The sequence below is a fragment of the Talpa occidentalis genome, unplaced genomic scaffold, assembly GCF_014898055.3.
Source record: "Talpa occidentalis isolate TD23 unplaced genomic scaffold, MPIMG_talOcc4v2.1 talOcc4.6, whole genome shotgun sequence".
NCBI classification, from domain to species: domain Eukaryota; kingdom Metazoa; phylum Chordata; class Mammalia; order Eulipotyphla; family Talpidae; genus Talpa; species Talpa occidentalis.
This window is the reverse complement of record NW_023604972.1, coordinates 93982866-93996950: the sequence shown is the minus strand read 5'-3', so window position 1 is coordinate 93996950 and position 14085 is coordinate 93982866. Positions and strand designations below refer to the sequence as shown.

The window sequence follows — 14085 nt, the reverse complement described above, 5'->3', positions numbered from 1 at the left end:
CCCCTGGTGGTACAGGGGTTAAAGTCTAAGCACTGTCATGCTATCACCAGCCACTGGGGCCTGAGTTCAATCCCTGGCTTATCCACATGGTGCAGCAAGCCTCTTCTGTCTCAGCCCGCTGCTCCCCTCAGCAGTGTATTTCAGTTGATCCACCTGTTCTGCTCCCCTCTCTGTCTCTGGTGAATCCTCTCACCCCACCCCCTACATCTCTGACCTACACCCAGTTCTTGTATGCATAAACAAATAAAAATAAATCTAAAAAAAATTTAAATGTTAAAACAAAGAAAGGAGAAAGAAGGAAAGGTGGAGTGTCAGATAAATGGTACAAATCATCCCAAGTTAGTCATTTCCCCTTTCACTTTGTTTTTTCCTCCTGCCCATTGGTTTTACCTTTTATAATTTTAAGAAAGAATGACAGAATCTTTTCCAAAGCTAGGACAACTTAACAAATAGTGAAAAGAATTAGGATGTACACCCCCTTCACAACACAAACAAAAATTAAAATGAGCCAAAGAACTAAATCTTAGAGTTAACTATAAAACCCTTTGAATAACACATAGGAATTAATATCTATAACCTTGGATTAGGCAATGATTTCTTAGATATGACTTCAAAAGCTAAAGCATTCAAAGAAAAATAAAGTGGACTTCATTAAAATAATTTTTTTTTGCTTCAAGGGACACCATCAAGAAAGTAAAAAGACAAACCACAGAAAGAATATATTTGCAAATCCTGTGAGTCTAATATCCAGAATCTAGCATCCAGAATATGTAAAAAAAACTCTTACAATTCAACACTTAAAAAAATGGGCAAAGGATCTCAATAGACAGTTCTCCAAAGATAGTCAAATGGCTAACACACGCGAAAAAACGCTGAACCTCTGAACTCATTAGGAAAACACAAATCAAAATCATAAGATACCACTTCATAGCATTAAGGTGGCTAAAGTTAAAAAACAGAAAATAACAAGTATTGGCAAAGATGTGGAGAAACTGGAATACTTACACATTGCTGACAGAAATGTAAAAGGACAGAGCAATTTTAGAAAATACTTTGGCAGTTCCTGAAGAAGTTACTTACATAACTCAGCAATTTAACTCAGAAATTTCATTCCTATGTATGTACATATATACCCAAGAGAAATGAAAACATTATTTCCACACAAAAACTAGTTTGCAGATATTCCTAATAGCCAAAAGCGGAAACAATTCTTAAGTCCATCAACCGAGGAATGCATGGACAAAATATGGTCTTAATCTAGACAATGAATACTATTCAGCTATAAGAAGGAATGAAGAACTGATACTTGATATGGACATGGACAAACCTTGAAAACATGCCAAGAAAAATAAGCAAAACCACAAATTATATGACTCCATTTATATGTCCACAACAGGGAAATCCAGAGATTAAAAAAATAGATAAATGGTTGCCAGGGGCTGAGGAAAGGTGGGGAAAGGGAAGGCCATGTGAAGAAAGGGTTAAAGGATGAGAGCTGCTTTTTTTGGGAGGGGAGTAATGCAAACATACTGTAATCAGTGGTCATAGTAACGGAACTTTGTGGACAGACTACAAAGCACTGAATCATGCACTTTAAAAGAGCAAATTTTGATACAATGACACCTCATTTCAAGAAAAAGAACAGAGGAATAAAAAGCAGCACAACTAATGAAGGAAGCGAGTTTCTTTTTGACACTACATTTTCCGTACAATTACTATATTTCAGGCCTACACTGGTTGCTAGCAACCCAAAAGATGAGGAAAACAAAGTCACTACACCTCTCCTCAGGTTCATTCTCCAAGCCTACAAATATATTTCTCAACAACGAGAGCAGCTTTAAACATGTAAAAACCACAAGTATAATCCATAGACAAGACAAGACAAGAAAATGCAAATATGTACAGTGTAAACTCTTCTAAGTAACATGAATCTCTTTTTTAGGTTTCACTAAATATGGAGGAGGGGAGAAAAGACATGCTTCTAATACTGGTGTTAAATAACTTATTGTTCCTCAATGCCCATAATGTAATTATCCAAGAATTACGATTTGCATAACTTCATTTATTTAAAATGTTATTTACAAATAAATGTTTTTCATCAAACTTTCTTGATCATATTGCTGGAATCTTATAGTAGGAAAAAATTAGGATGGGAGGTCTCACACGGACAAACACCAGAGGTGGGGCTAGGGACAATTAATAAATCTTAACTAAACAAGCTATGGAAGGTTCCAGGAATCTAAGGAGGGGTCAGAAAAGATTATCAGCCAGAGATGGGGGCAGAGAGGATTACTAATCTTAGATAACCAACCCAACCTGACCCCAAAGTGATAATTCCCACAATAATTCCATCAAAGAACATTATGAAAGAACACCCATTGCCCTGGCAAAATATAGTTCTTGTTCTTTGAGACTGCCTGCCTGTGTCTACACAGCTGTCTCTCCTTCCTTGTTCTCCTTTCCTCTTTGTCATGTGCTGACGAATTCTGCTGCATTACTTCTCAGAGGGACCCAAGAACCCCACGAGACACACCCTTCACCTGAACTCCATTAGTTCACTTTAAACGTATTACTTCCTCCTTGATTCCTGGATTCCCCCTTTGACATTCAAAAAATATATATTATAACAAATACAAAAGGCCCAAAAGGAAATACTTTTTAACACTTAATACACCAATCATATGAAACTTTTTTCCCCATAATAAAAATAATTGGGTTCTTTAAGCTAAGAAATCAAATATTTGGGGCTTTAATCCCATACATTTATGAATCAGACACAATCTGCTTTTCTGATACTAAAGCTGTCCTTGCATTAAAAAACTGTCAAAAAACAAAGTATAGGCAAAAATCAAATTAGAAAACTGTTGAATAGTATTTTAAGCAGCAAGAAAAGGTAAATTCTACTTAATCTAAGACATACATTTTTGAGACTTTTAATACATTATATATTTTTCAAAAGGCAAAGCTAAAATCTACATTATTATTACCTTATCTTTGGCCTCAGGCAGCGTGATTTCTCTAGGCTCTAAAAATGGTATTTCTCGAAAAGGTGGAACACATCTGACAATATCGGGTACATAGTGTGTGTGAAACAATGGTGGCATTGAGTATCTTCTTTCACCTGATAAAGGCACTATGTGGTTAACTATAGTTGGTTCTTGGTGGGGTGAATGAAAACGCTGCCGTTTACCATCTAGAGGAAGGTTTTTTTCATCGCTTAATCTCCTGAAAACAAGCAAGATACCTTAGTAATTAAAGATAAAAATAACTTCCTCATCATCAAAAAACTTAAAATATATAGATGACAATATTGACTCTTTTCAGCAAGGTTACATTATTAGCTCTCTATGATCTTAAAATACTCATTTTTAGCACAAGAGATGGCTTCAACACCTTATGAAAAATGACTAGTAATAAATCATCTTAAAAAAAAAAAACAGCTTAGTTTTCTGTATTTGAACTATCCCATTTGAAAAATCCAAACTCAATATAAGGAGTTTAAGTTAACTGTGCTATATGTAAGAAGACTCTATGAGTTTGTGTTCTGGTTCTTCAGTAGGAATGATCAAATTAGGAGATACCTATTTTTCAATAAGCTACAAAGACACTGGATAACTAAGGAAATTTGAAAAGGTAATGTATTCCAGATACATTAGTATTATATATTAGTATTATATAAGTGTTAAATTTCTTTGGCATGATCAATGTATTTTGGTTGTAAAGGAGAATTATCCTTATTCATGCTATTCCTTTGTGATTAATCCAGCTCATCTCTCCTTTACCCACAAAATAACTAAAACTCAGGCAAATGTGTATTGTGCTGGAAATATAATATTCTTTAAATGAAAATAACTGAGAGCGTAAATACTGAACATCTATTGACTATGCATGACATTTTTAGTTTTAAAAATGTGTAACTACAAACTAATGTAATTTATTTTCATTTGTGAAACACAAACTGACTACGAAGGCTATCTAAAAAATATTAAAAAATCCAAATAAAGTGAATACTTTCAGCATCATTATACAGTTCTCTATAATAATAATCATGTAAAACAACACATAGTATAGTACTTCTAATTATAGGTTATAGAGCCAAAAGGCCTGGTTCAAATACCAGCAATGCCATTTCTACCTGAAAAACTAGCTGCTTAACCTCAATGGGCTTCAGTTTTCTACTCAACAGAAGAGGGATAATGTGAGTAGCGATAAACCTCATGAAGTATTGTAAAATTCAACCAAATCATTATTTGTGAAGTCCTTCAAACAATGTCTACTACATAGTAGATCAATAAGTCTTAGGGGTTTTGGGGGATTAATATCTCATTATTTATTACCAGGTTCTAATGTGTTTCTCATAGTATAATTAGCTATTACCATAATGAAATGTCTATATATAGCAATTTAAATAGCAAATCTTTAATATTAACTATCACCTCTAAAATTCCATTATAATTACTATGTGATATATCACTTTCTTATCATCAAACTGGTTAAAATTAGTTCCTGGCTTCTATATAGAAAGCCTTTGTGTCATATATAAATTTTTCACTATATTTATCATGGACCCTTACTAGTGTAAGCTTTAGATAAAATGGTGCAAACTTTACCAGAAAGTTGTTACTTATGGATTGAATTGTGTCCTCTACAAGCCAAGGAGGGAGAATTCAAAAGAAATCCAACCTACCAACACTTTCATCTTTGAATTCTAGCCTGTAGAATTGTGAGAAAATAAATTTCTATTGTTTAAGCTACCCAGTCTGCTGTACTTTGTTATGATAGTCCAAGCAAACAAATACAAAAATTAATCTGATTTAATTTAAAATCTCAGTTAAAAATGGGTTTCTGAAGAAATAGAGCTTCGGGGTCTCCCTGGTGGCGTAAGGGGTTGAGCATTGTACTATGAAGCAAACTGCAGCCTCTGTAGCATAAGTTCGATCCCCGGCCGGCCAGGGAGCAACCCACATGGCGCAGCAGACCTCTCCTGTCTTGCCCACTGCTCCCCTCAGCAGTGTATTTCAGTCTGCCTGTTTTGTTCCCTGCTCAGTCTCTGGTGAATCCTCTCACCTCCCGCAATTTTGGCCTGTACCACAGCTCTTGTATGCATAAATAAATAAATCTTAAAAAAAAAAAAAAAAAGCTTCATTTCATCTAAAATTTAAAATGGCAGGAATAAGTCAACAAAATGATTCCTAAAAATTTTTAAACCCTAAGAAAGGACTTAATACACAATGTGTTATGTAGTTAAAATTTATGGCATAATGTCCACACAATTTTAATACAAGGTATATTATTATGAAGTTAATCAGAAATGCAAAATTTTATTTTCAAATAAGTAATAAGTACTTACTTCCTTCCTCGAAATAATGGGGAAGCTGAGGTCTGTATTGGACTGACATTTCCATACGTCAACTGTTGTAATGACACAGCTCTAGACAAGCTACCAAAAACAGAGAAAGAACATAACTATAAACACTTTCTTTAAAAACAAAACCACACAACTAAAGACAATGAAAAAAAAAAGATGAGATAGCTGAGAAGAGGGGCCCCTCCAATTTGTGGTACTGGTACAAGTCTCCTCCCCAGCCCTCAACTCTTTTTTTTAAAGAAAAACAACAAAGGATAATAAATTCACAGATCAAAATATAACAAGATATAACATACTCTCTACCTTCAAATATTTTGTATAGAAAGGGTTTGTGTCAAGCATAAAATGAAATTTACAACTGATATAGGCCAAAGTATCACCATACTCACTCTGCATTCTGAAAGTTGAACTGTGCATCTATAAGCTGCTGGTGTGAATAAAGAGTTGGTGACAGGGCGAAGAAGTTACTATGTTGTTGATGATTTGGTGTGAAAGGCGGGCGACCCAAAATTGAGTTTGGGAACATGCTCTTGCTCACTAAAAGTGAACATGTATTCTTCTACCTAGAATAGTTTTGAAAGACAAATTACTATAGCTTAAAGATATTAAAAACTCTTTGGTAATCAATAGCTACTATTTAAAACAATAAGTTACCAACTTATGAAATTCATTTGCAAAGTTATTTAAGTGTAAATATACAAAAGTCTTACATTACACTATAGGTAAAAAATTTACTAATAATGAATTTTAAACAAGATTACCCACAATATTATTCCAATAGCAAGATATACACAAGCTTCTAAAGGATTTATCCTAATAAATATCCACTAACACCAACATATCTTTTAGAAATCAAGCTATCACCACATGATAAAAAAGAAACCATCTCATGATAAAAAAGAAACCATCTTAGAGAGAAATTTAATGAAATCCTACAGATTCTTGTATTTATTCTCAACTAACTTATTCAAAGGCATAAGGGACACAGATTCCTAGAATTTAGATCTTACAGATCTGATCAACTAAGGGAAGAAATTTGCATTGCCAAACAACTGTTTATAAAATCCTGAGACACTCCTCAAAAACTAAATAACTTATATAAAGAAGTTCCAATAAAAGGCTTCATATTCAACAGTAATGGGGAAAACCTATATGCAAAGCAATCAGAACCATTCACTGATCTAAGCAAGAGACAAAATATTTACTCTTTACAGTGATTGATCCCTAGTATTTACTCTTCACAGTGATTGATTCCTGGCAGCTATAAATTTACAAAGAACTGGGTAACAAATGGAAAACAAGTAGTGAGTAATGGATATAAGGTGAAAACAGGATCCTCAGCCTACTTTACCAATGCCAGTAAGCAGAAAACTCATCTGTGGAATAACACAGAGTAACCAAATAATACAGTAAACAGAGAAGCTAAAATGTAGTTAAGTTTTCCACCTAGGAAGTTTGCTAGTGTGAAACCTACCACACTACAGAATTGCCCACCAAAGTGCACAGAGCTTTCAACTAGATTTCTAGTATCTTTCACTTAAAATAGACATTCACAGACCACCACTCAGAAAAAAAAAATCTTAGAAACAATGCCAGGAACAGATGAAAGCTCAAGAAGCTTTCTATAATTAATTAAAAAATATTGCATATATAAAACAAAAATATGCTGCTTACAAAGCAAATTCTTGGAAATTATGAAACAGAAAGCAAAAATATCCAGCAGAAAATTAAAAGATAACATTGAGGAAATCTCTTACAAATAACAAAAAGGGGCCTCCCTGGTGGTGCAAGGGGTTAAGCACCACAGTAGGAAGCAATCTGAAGCCTCTGCAGCATGACTTTGATCCCTGGCGGGCCAGGGAACAATCCACATGGTGAAGCAGATCTCTCCTGTCTTGCCCACTGCTCCCCTCAGCCATGTATTTCAGTTAGTCTGCCTATTCTGTTCCCCACTCTGTCTCTGGTGAATACATACACACACACACACACACACACACACACACACGCACACACGCCCCGGCATCTCTGGCCTCTGCTCCAGCTTTTGTACGCATAAACAAATATATCTTAAAAAAAAAAAAAAAAAGAAATAACAAAAACGAAAAATTGGTAAAGGTGGAGAGGAGGAAGGATAAGTAAGAAAACATAAAAGAATCAAACTATGTGGTCTGTCCGGGCCAGCCGGGCAGATCAACGGGGTACCCGGGGGAGGAAGCAGGGGCTTGGCATGGGACAGGGGTACGCAAGGAGTGGAGACAAAGCCAGGATCATCGCCAGTCTCATTTATTCAGGAATGTGTACAATGTTATATAGGCTTCAGAGGAGGAGGTCTCTCGTTATCTCTAGCAAGGAGAGACCACCAATGCAAACAAGCCACGGTAGCAAGCAGGGGGAAAGGTTTAGTCGTCACAATAGGAAACTTGAAACCTTCCCTGGAGCTAACATTCAGTACCTGCTTCAGGCAAGAACCCGGATGTTCAGGTCTGGGCCTCAGATCTGGGCCCCGACAGTGGTCCACCATAATGGAAGTTCCAGAAAGAAGAGAGAAAATACAAAAAGGAAATTACCAAATAAAACAAAACATCAAAGCCTGACGAACGCTAATCTTTATATTGGAAGGATCCAAGAAGTGCAAAGCATGGTTGAAAAATAAAAGATACATACCAAGGAATACTATGATGAAATTTCAGAAAATCAGGAACATGTTTACAAAATATTACAGAAAGGAAAAATAAACAAAAGCCTGGGAATCTAAATGGTTTTGGACTTCTCAACACCACCAGTGGAAACAGATACTGAAGTGAATGGCTTCAAGGCTCTGAAGGAAATGTTATTGACCTATATACAATTCTATACCCAGCTATACTATCTGGTATCAAAAAAAGAAAAAAAAAAACCTGAGATTGAAGAAGACTGACACAGGATGTATTTATACTTCAACAAAATGAAACATCAAGCAATATTCATTATTATGAATTAATGTACTTAATGTCATTTAATATTTTAACATCATTTCCCCATAAATCCTATGAAATAGGAATTTTCCAGGATGACGGTGAGGCTTAAATTAGAGCAGAAGGGCAAAAGTTTCAACAAGAAATAAGGGAGAAAGAGGAGAATTGGCTGGCAGAGTACCTGATGCATAGAGGAGGTTCTGCCAACAGAGCAGAAATAACTATAGCACAGAGCATTAAGTCAAAAATTTAAAAAGATTACTAAAGAAACTTACCAAACTTAATAAAGTAACAAGAAAAAAAACACTCAAAAAGAAATATAGAAAATTACTATTTGGTTCTCATAATAACATAAAGTGATTATTCTGACTTACAAGAAATCGTAATATATTCATTATATATCATTTATTACATATTTATAAGTTACATGTACTATTATACTATGCTATACATATTTACCTACTTATAGCCATCATAATTTATGATGAGAGGATATCAATCAAAAAAATGAGCTATATAAGATTTTTGAGTTTTTTGGAACAGAGGAAAACAATACCTGAGCAGAAAATGGTAAAAAAAATTGTAGTTGCCTCCGGTGATTGAAACCAGATGTTTGGGAAAACTGAAGCAGGAGACAACACAGGAGAAAGATCTGGGAAGAAAGAAATCACACATACTTTGTTCCTTGCTTTTTTCCTCCCCAACTCTATAAGATTAAAATTCCCTAGGTAGCCCACAAAGAATGAGATTCAGAACAGACTGAGAAGTGTTTCTGGCCATCACCAGATCTCATCCCAAGAAACTGAATATCTAAATTTGGATCACAGATAAAGTATAACCTCCAAAATATAAGTTTGCCAATTTTCTTTGGCAAGTCTTTACTTCCTGTGATAGGTTGTTTTAAAATCAATTTTCTTTAAAATAGGTTTATCTGCGAAAATTTACAGTATCAGATGAAAGACAAATTATCTTCAACCATACAGTATCTGGAGCATCCTTTATTAAAAGTACACTCAACAGTGCCTCTCTGGTGGCGCAAGGGGTTAAGCACCACACTATGAAGCAATCTGCAGACTCTGCAACACAAGTTCAATCCCCAGCTGGCCAGGGAGCAACCCACATGGCAGAGCAGACCTCTCCTATCTCGCCCGCTGCTCCCCTCAGCATTGTACTTCAGTCTGCCTGTTCTGTTCCCCACTCTGTTTCTGGTGAATCCTCTCACCGCCCCCTCCCCCATCTCTGGCCAGTATCCCAGCTCTTGTATGTATGCATAAATAAATAAATCTTTAAAAAAAAAAAGTACACAACAATTATAGGATGCCAGATTCAAGACTGGCAATTAATGCCTGATTCTATCCTTTGCCTAGGTTCACACTCTTTTTGGTCTTCTTTACAGTTTCCCTGAACCAACTCTCCATAAAACATAATTTCCATTTCATAGGATTTATGACAAAACAACATTAAACATGAAATTAACTGACATTAAATATATTAATTGCAATTCATTATAATGAATATTGCTGATGTTTCATTTTATTCAAATGCAAAATGATCTATATAAAATACCAGGGATCTGAACAAGGGAAGGAATGTATTCAGAAAATTAAATTGAATTAAATTGTCTATTTTCAGATTTATTTAATTCAATTTAGTTAAAATTCTAAACGTTGTCTTTATATTGGTAAATAATTTGCTTGTGCTTTTGTTCTGGATCCAAATAAAGTCCTAAATACATCTATTCAGACTTGAAGACTCAAAATGACAATAGTTCTGACTTCATTTCTATCCCATTACATAGATCCAAATTAAGAACAAGTCAAAAGATGTTTTCTGGTCTAGAAGTACTCTACAAAGCTAATGACAAAATAATCTGAGTCTTAAAAGCTGACAAAGTTTATTTTAAAGTTTACTTTAGGGCAGATATTTAAGTCAGCCTATCCCAAATTTCAAGATAAACACTTATCTAGAGATAAGGAAGTAAACCAAAAGCCTGTAAATTTTAATTCTTCTTCCTAACACTTACCCTAATACATTTTAACATTATTATGGGGAAGATAAAAATGACACCAAAAACAATAATCTATCATAAACAAGATTAGAGGTCATTTTTAAAACAGAACATGTAGTTTCAGGGATTAGTGTTCTGCGAAACTATTACCCTACCAGATTAAGAAGACCTCCACAAAATTTTAAATATTTTTTTATATTCTGAATTAAAGGCTTCTTTACTAAGTACAGAATGATCTGATAAAATATTAATCCACATTAACTGTAGCAGCCAGGGTCAGAAATCTTATGATAAATAAAATCCAGCGATTGGTGGTGGTCTGTTTTTCTTACCTTAAAAGTTATCAGTTTCTCAATACTTTACACTAGAAATGAGTAACTGAGGTAAATTTTGAACTGTTTCAAACTGTTGCGTTGGTTCTTGCCTTAGGAAAGAATCTTAAGAACTGCTTCTTGATCAGGTTAAGCCAATGGGAAACTACATGGGTTTATTTATAAATAATCATACAAGAGACAAGACTGTAAGGAATAGTTTAAAAAGTAGTTCTTAGGGGTACAGTGTTTGGCCTATGACTTAGAACCTGGAATTTCTGTCCTAAACTTGACCTCTACTCCACAATCAAAGAACTCTCAGAGTATCATAATTCCTTCATCAGGATTTCCTGGAAAGCACAAGCTACTTTAATTAAAAAACAGAACTGTAGTGACTAAAACAATTTATCTGTCCACTTTGTCCAAATGCCTATTATCCCCTAAACCCACTTCTGTTCTCCACAAACCAAAAAGTGCAATTCGTAAATCCTTGTCACCGACTGTCAAAACTATAAGCAAGTTTTTAAAAGGGCATTCCTTTTATTAATAATGTTTCAATTCAAAAGTTAAAAAAAAAAATCTAGTCTCGTGGTCTCGAATGGACTTTTTTAAAAAAGAATTGATAAATGGCCCATTTCACATGGAATTTGTTACAGCATATTTCCATGAGACATAACTGGGGCTGTTTAAGTCAACAACGTAATATTATTATGGCTATTGATCAGTATCTACTATGAGCCTTTTGGTGCTTAATCTATACATGTGTAAAGCCTTGTATGAATATAGCATACAATGCGATAGCATTTAAAAATTAGTATGTTATCAGTAACACAAACACAGACTTAATGTTCAGTTATGATGATCTCCTCACAAAATCATACCACACATCTGTTAAACAAGTTGCCAATAGCTTGCATTTTATACTTTATCTCTTTTCTGTTCAATCAAAATAAACAATTGCCATTTTAAGCAAAGAGCTGAGAAAGATCAAATAAAATAGGGAACTTGGATAATCCAAAGTTGTGAGATACATAAATCCTTCATGTTCTGGCCCAGAAAGAGTAATGAAGATCCTAGCTACAAAAGCTAAACGGGAAGAAGGTATACAACAATCTGAAAAGAGTTGTAATCTATGCATTTTACTGCCAAGTGAAGAACTGAGACTATTCCATACCCATTGTACTAAAAGTCTTAAAATTTAAATTATTAACTCAGATATTTACCTTCGTTCTTCACCACCCTTGGAAACACCATGCAGGGGTCCCAAAACAATCTTCCTCTTTTGGTCCTAGGCTGGGGGTGGGTTGTAAGGAAGATAAAACGAGTGTAAAAAGTAAGCGGCCCTAAGAGTCTTCAGAAAGTAGGCCAGCCTGGAGGCCGCCCATAAGTCTGGGCTATTTAAGAGCTATTACCCTAACCTCCCCCCCAAAACACAGAACACTAGTTTCAGAAAAAGTTCCCCGCGCCCCGCCCCCGACCTGGGCCTACACGGTCGCGTCCCTTTCCTGAGCCCGCTAACTCACAAGTGTCGCTGGGGAACGGCTAAGCAGAGGCGACCGGCGCCGCCCGCCCAGGGGCTCCGAGGCCGGGGCAGCCACGGCCCCGCGCGCTGGGTCGCAGCTTCCGCCCGAGTCAAAGGAGTAGCCCGAGGAAGGGCTAGGCCCGGATCCGGATGCGGATTGCGATCTAAATCCCGGGCTCAGCGGTAGGGGAGGAACCACACGAGAAAAGGCAGGGCCAGCAAGGGTGTGGGAAGTTGGGGGCGGTGGTAAGGGGCGGAAGATCAAAAACTCGCCCAAAAGAGGCGTAGAAAATCCTGTCAGAAACACTGGAACGAGCGACGTGACCCGGATGGAAACAGCCAGCAGGGAATGAAAGGTCGCACTTCCGGCAACCGCCTCGCCCCCTCCTTCGCGCTAAGCTCGAGTGCGCAAGCGCGCGACTGCTGAGTTGTGGGTTTGGCCGGAGCTGGGCGCTCCGCGGCTTGGAGCGCGAGTGGGATAAGAGCTGGGAGACTGCGCTGAAATAGGCGGGGCTGGGCAATGCACAGAGGTCTGGCGGTGGAGGCTGCCTCGGCCTCTGGCCGGAGTTCATGTGCAGCAGCTCTTGCCCTGAAAATCATTTTTGCCTATTGTTCGTTTCTCATCGGGTGACTCCGCTAGGAAGCTGTTCCTTTCTCAGTCCTAGCCCTCACTCGTCTCCACGATCAGTATTAATCTTTATTTCTTGTCCCCACCCGCCCCAAAACTCCGAACTAAGACTGCTTGGGGATGAAAGTGCTATATATATAACTCTATAACCCAAACTCAGCGCCCATACTAGTTAACACTCATTCAAATAGTTAATATTTCTACTTAAGTGAGCTTTTCATAGTGGTGAGAATGTCTAAATTGTTTAATTTTTATTGATTTAAAACTTAATATTCCTTTATCGTCCTTATATTACATACAGAATCTCATCCCTCGTTCCTGAAATCAGTAATTTGTTCATCTTTCTTTTTTCTGCTCAATTTAATGAGACTTATCAAGTTCACTATCTCAAATTACAAAACTAGTTTTATTTCATGGATTTTCTCTATCGTTTTTGTTTTCTATTTCATTGATTTCTGTTCATGTTTATGAGCAGATGATTGTGCTATTTAAATTCTTCAAACTGATTAACTTCTCACTGTCTGGTATGATCCTACACATGTTGATACGGAATTGTCAGGCCTAGTCTCCCAGCCAGGAACAGATCCCAGCCTGCAGGGGCAGTGCTGAGTCCCAGCCGCTAGACCCCCACGGGTTGGTGTCTCACGAAGCCACAGCAGGAACTTCACAGGCAGACGCTCAGGCAAGCAAGCAAGAAGAGGCAGGTTTGTTTAGAGAAAGAAAAGTTTATTGAGGAGAAAAAGAACAGAAATAAAGTAGGACTCCCAGGCCAGGAAACCAGGCCTGGGAGGGGCAAGGAAGCCAAAGTGGAGTTGTGTCTTAGGGAATATATACATTTTTTCCCTCATTATTCTAAAGCTCTACCAGTCTCTTTGTGATTGGTTAGTTCTCCTCTGTCTCACTTAATTTGCTACTGAGTGGGGGATCTTCACATTCCTTATCTAACAGCTTTGTCTTTCCCCATTTGTTGCATCTTTATCTTTATGGCCCAGTCCTCTGGATGGGCATCCCTGCATTGAAGTAAAACAGCTGCCCTTCTAAGTTGTCCATAAATTAAACCACTCTCCATTTCTCCATTCTCTGCCTCCCTTTACCACCTGAAGGAAACCAAGACCAGCTTTAACAATGTTGTCCTTGGGCCTCCCCGGTGGCGCAGCTGTTGAGCGCTGGGTTGAGAAGCTGCCCGCGGCTTCTGTGGCGCCGGTTCGATCCCCGGCTGCTCCCCGCCCACCAGAGGAGGGTCCCACATGGCGCACAGACCTCTCCTGCCGCCCGCTGCTCCCCTCAGCAGTGT

At 37.2% G+C, this 14085-nt stretch overlaps 1 protein-coding gene across 5 annotated transcripts in view; it reads right to left on the bottom strand.

Moving 5' to 3' along the window:
- TENT2 (terminal nucleotidyltransferase 2) overlaps positions 1–12520 on the bottom strand; it is a 47263-nt gene extending 34743 nt beyond the window's left edge. For 2 of the 5 annotated variants that reach the window (XM_054687843.1, XM_037529048.2), the window contains exons 1-6: positions 12165–12520; positions 11865–11934; positions 8879–8974; positions 5758–5931; positions 5351–5440; positions 2988–3225 (exon numbers count right to left, since the gene is read on the bottom strand). In XM_054687843.1, coding sequence (XP_054543818.1) covers positions 2988–3225; positions 5351–5440; positions 5758–5894 — 465 coding nt within the window. In that variant the 5' untranslated portion in view covers positions 5895–5931; positions 8879–8974; positions 11865–11934; positions 12165–12520. Of the gene's footprint in view, positions 1–2987; positions 3226–5350; positions 5441–5757; positions 5932–7820; positions 7865–8878; positions 8975–11864; positions 11935–12164 lie in introns of all 5 variants that reach the window. The other 3 variants (XM_054687844.1, XM_054687845.1, XM_037529046.2) reach the window with 3 other exon arrangements.
- Positions 12521–14085: the final 1565 nt, after the last annotated feature.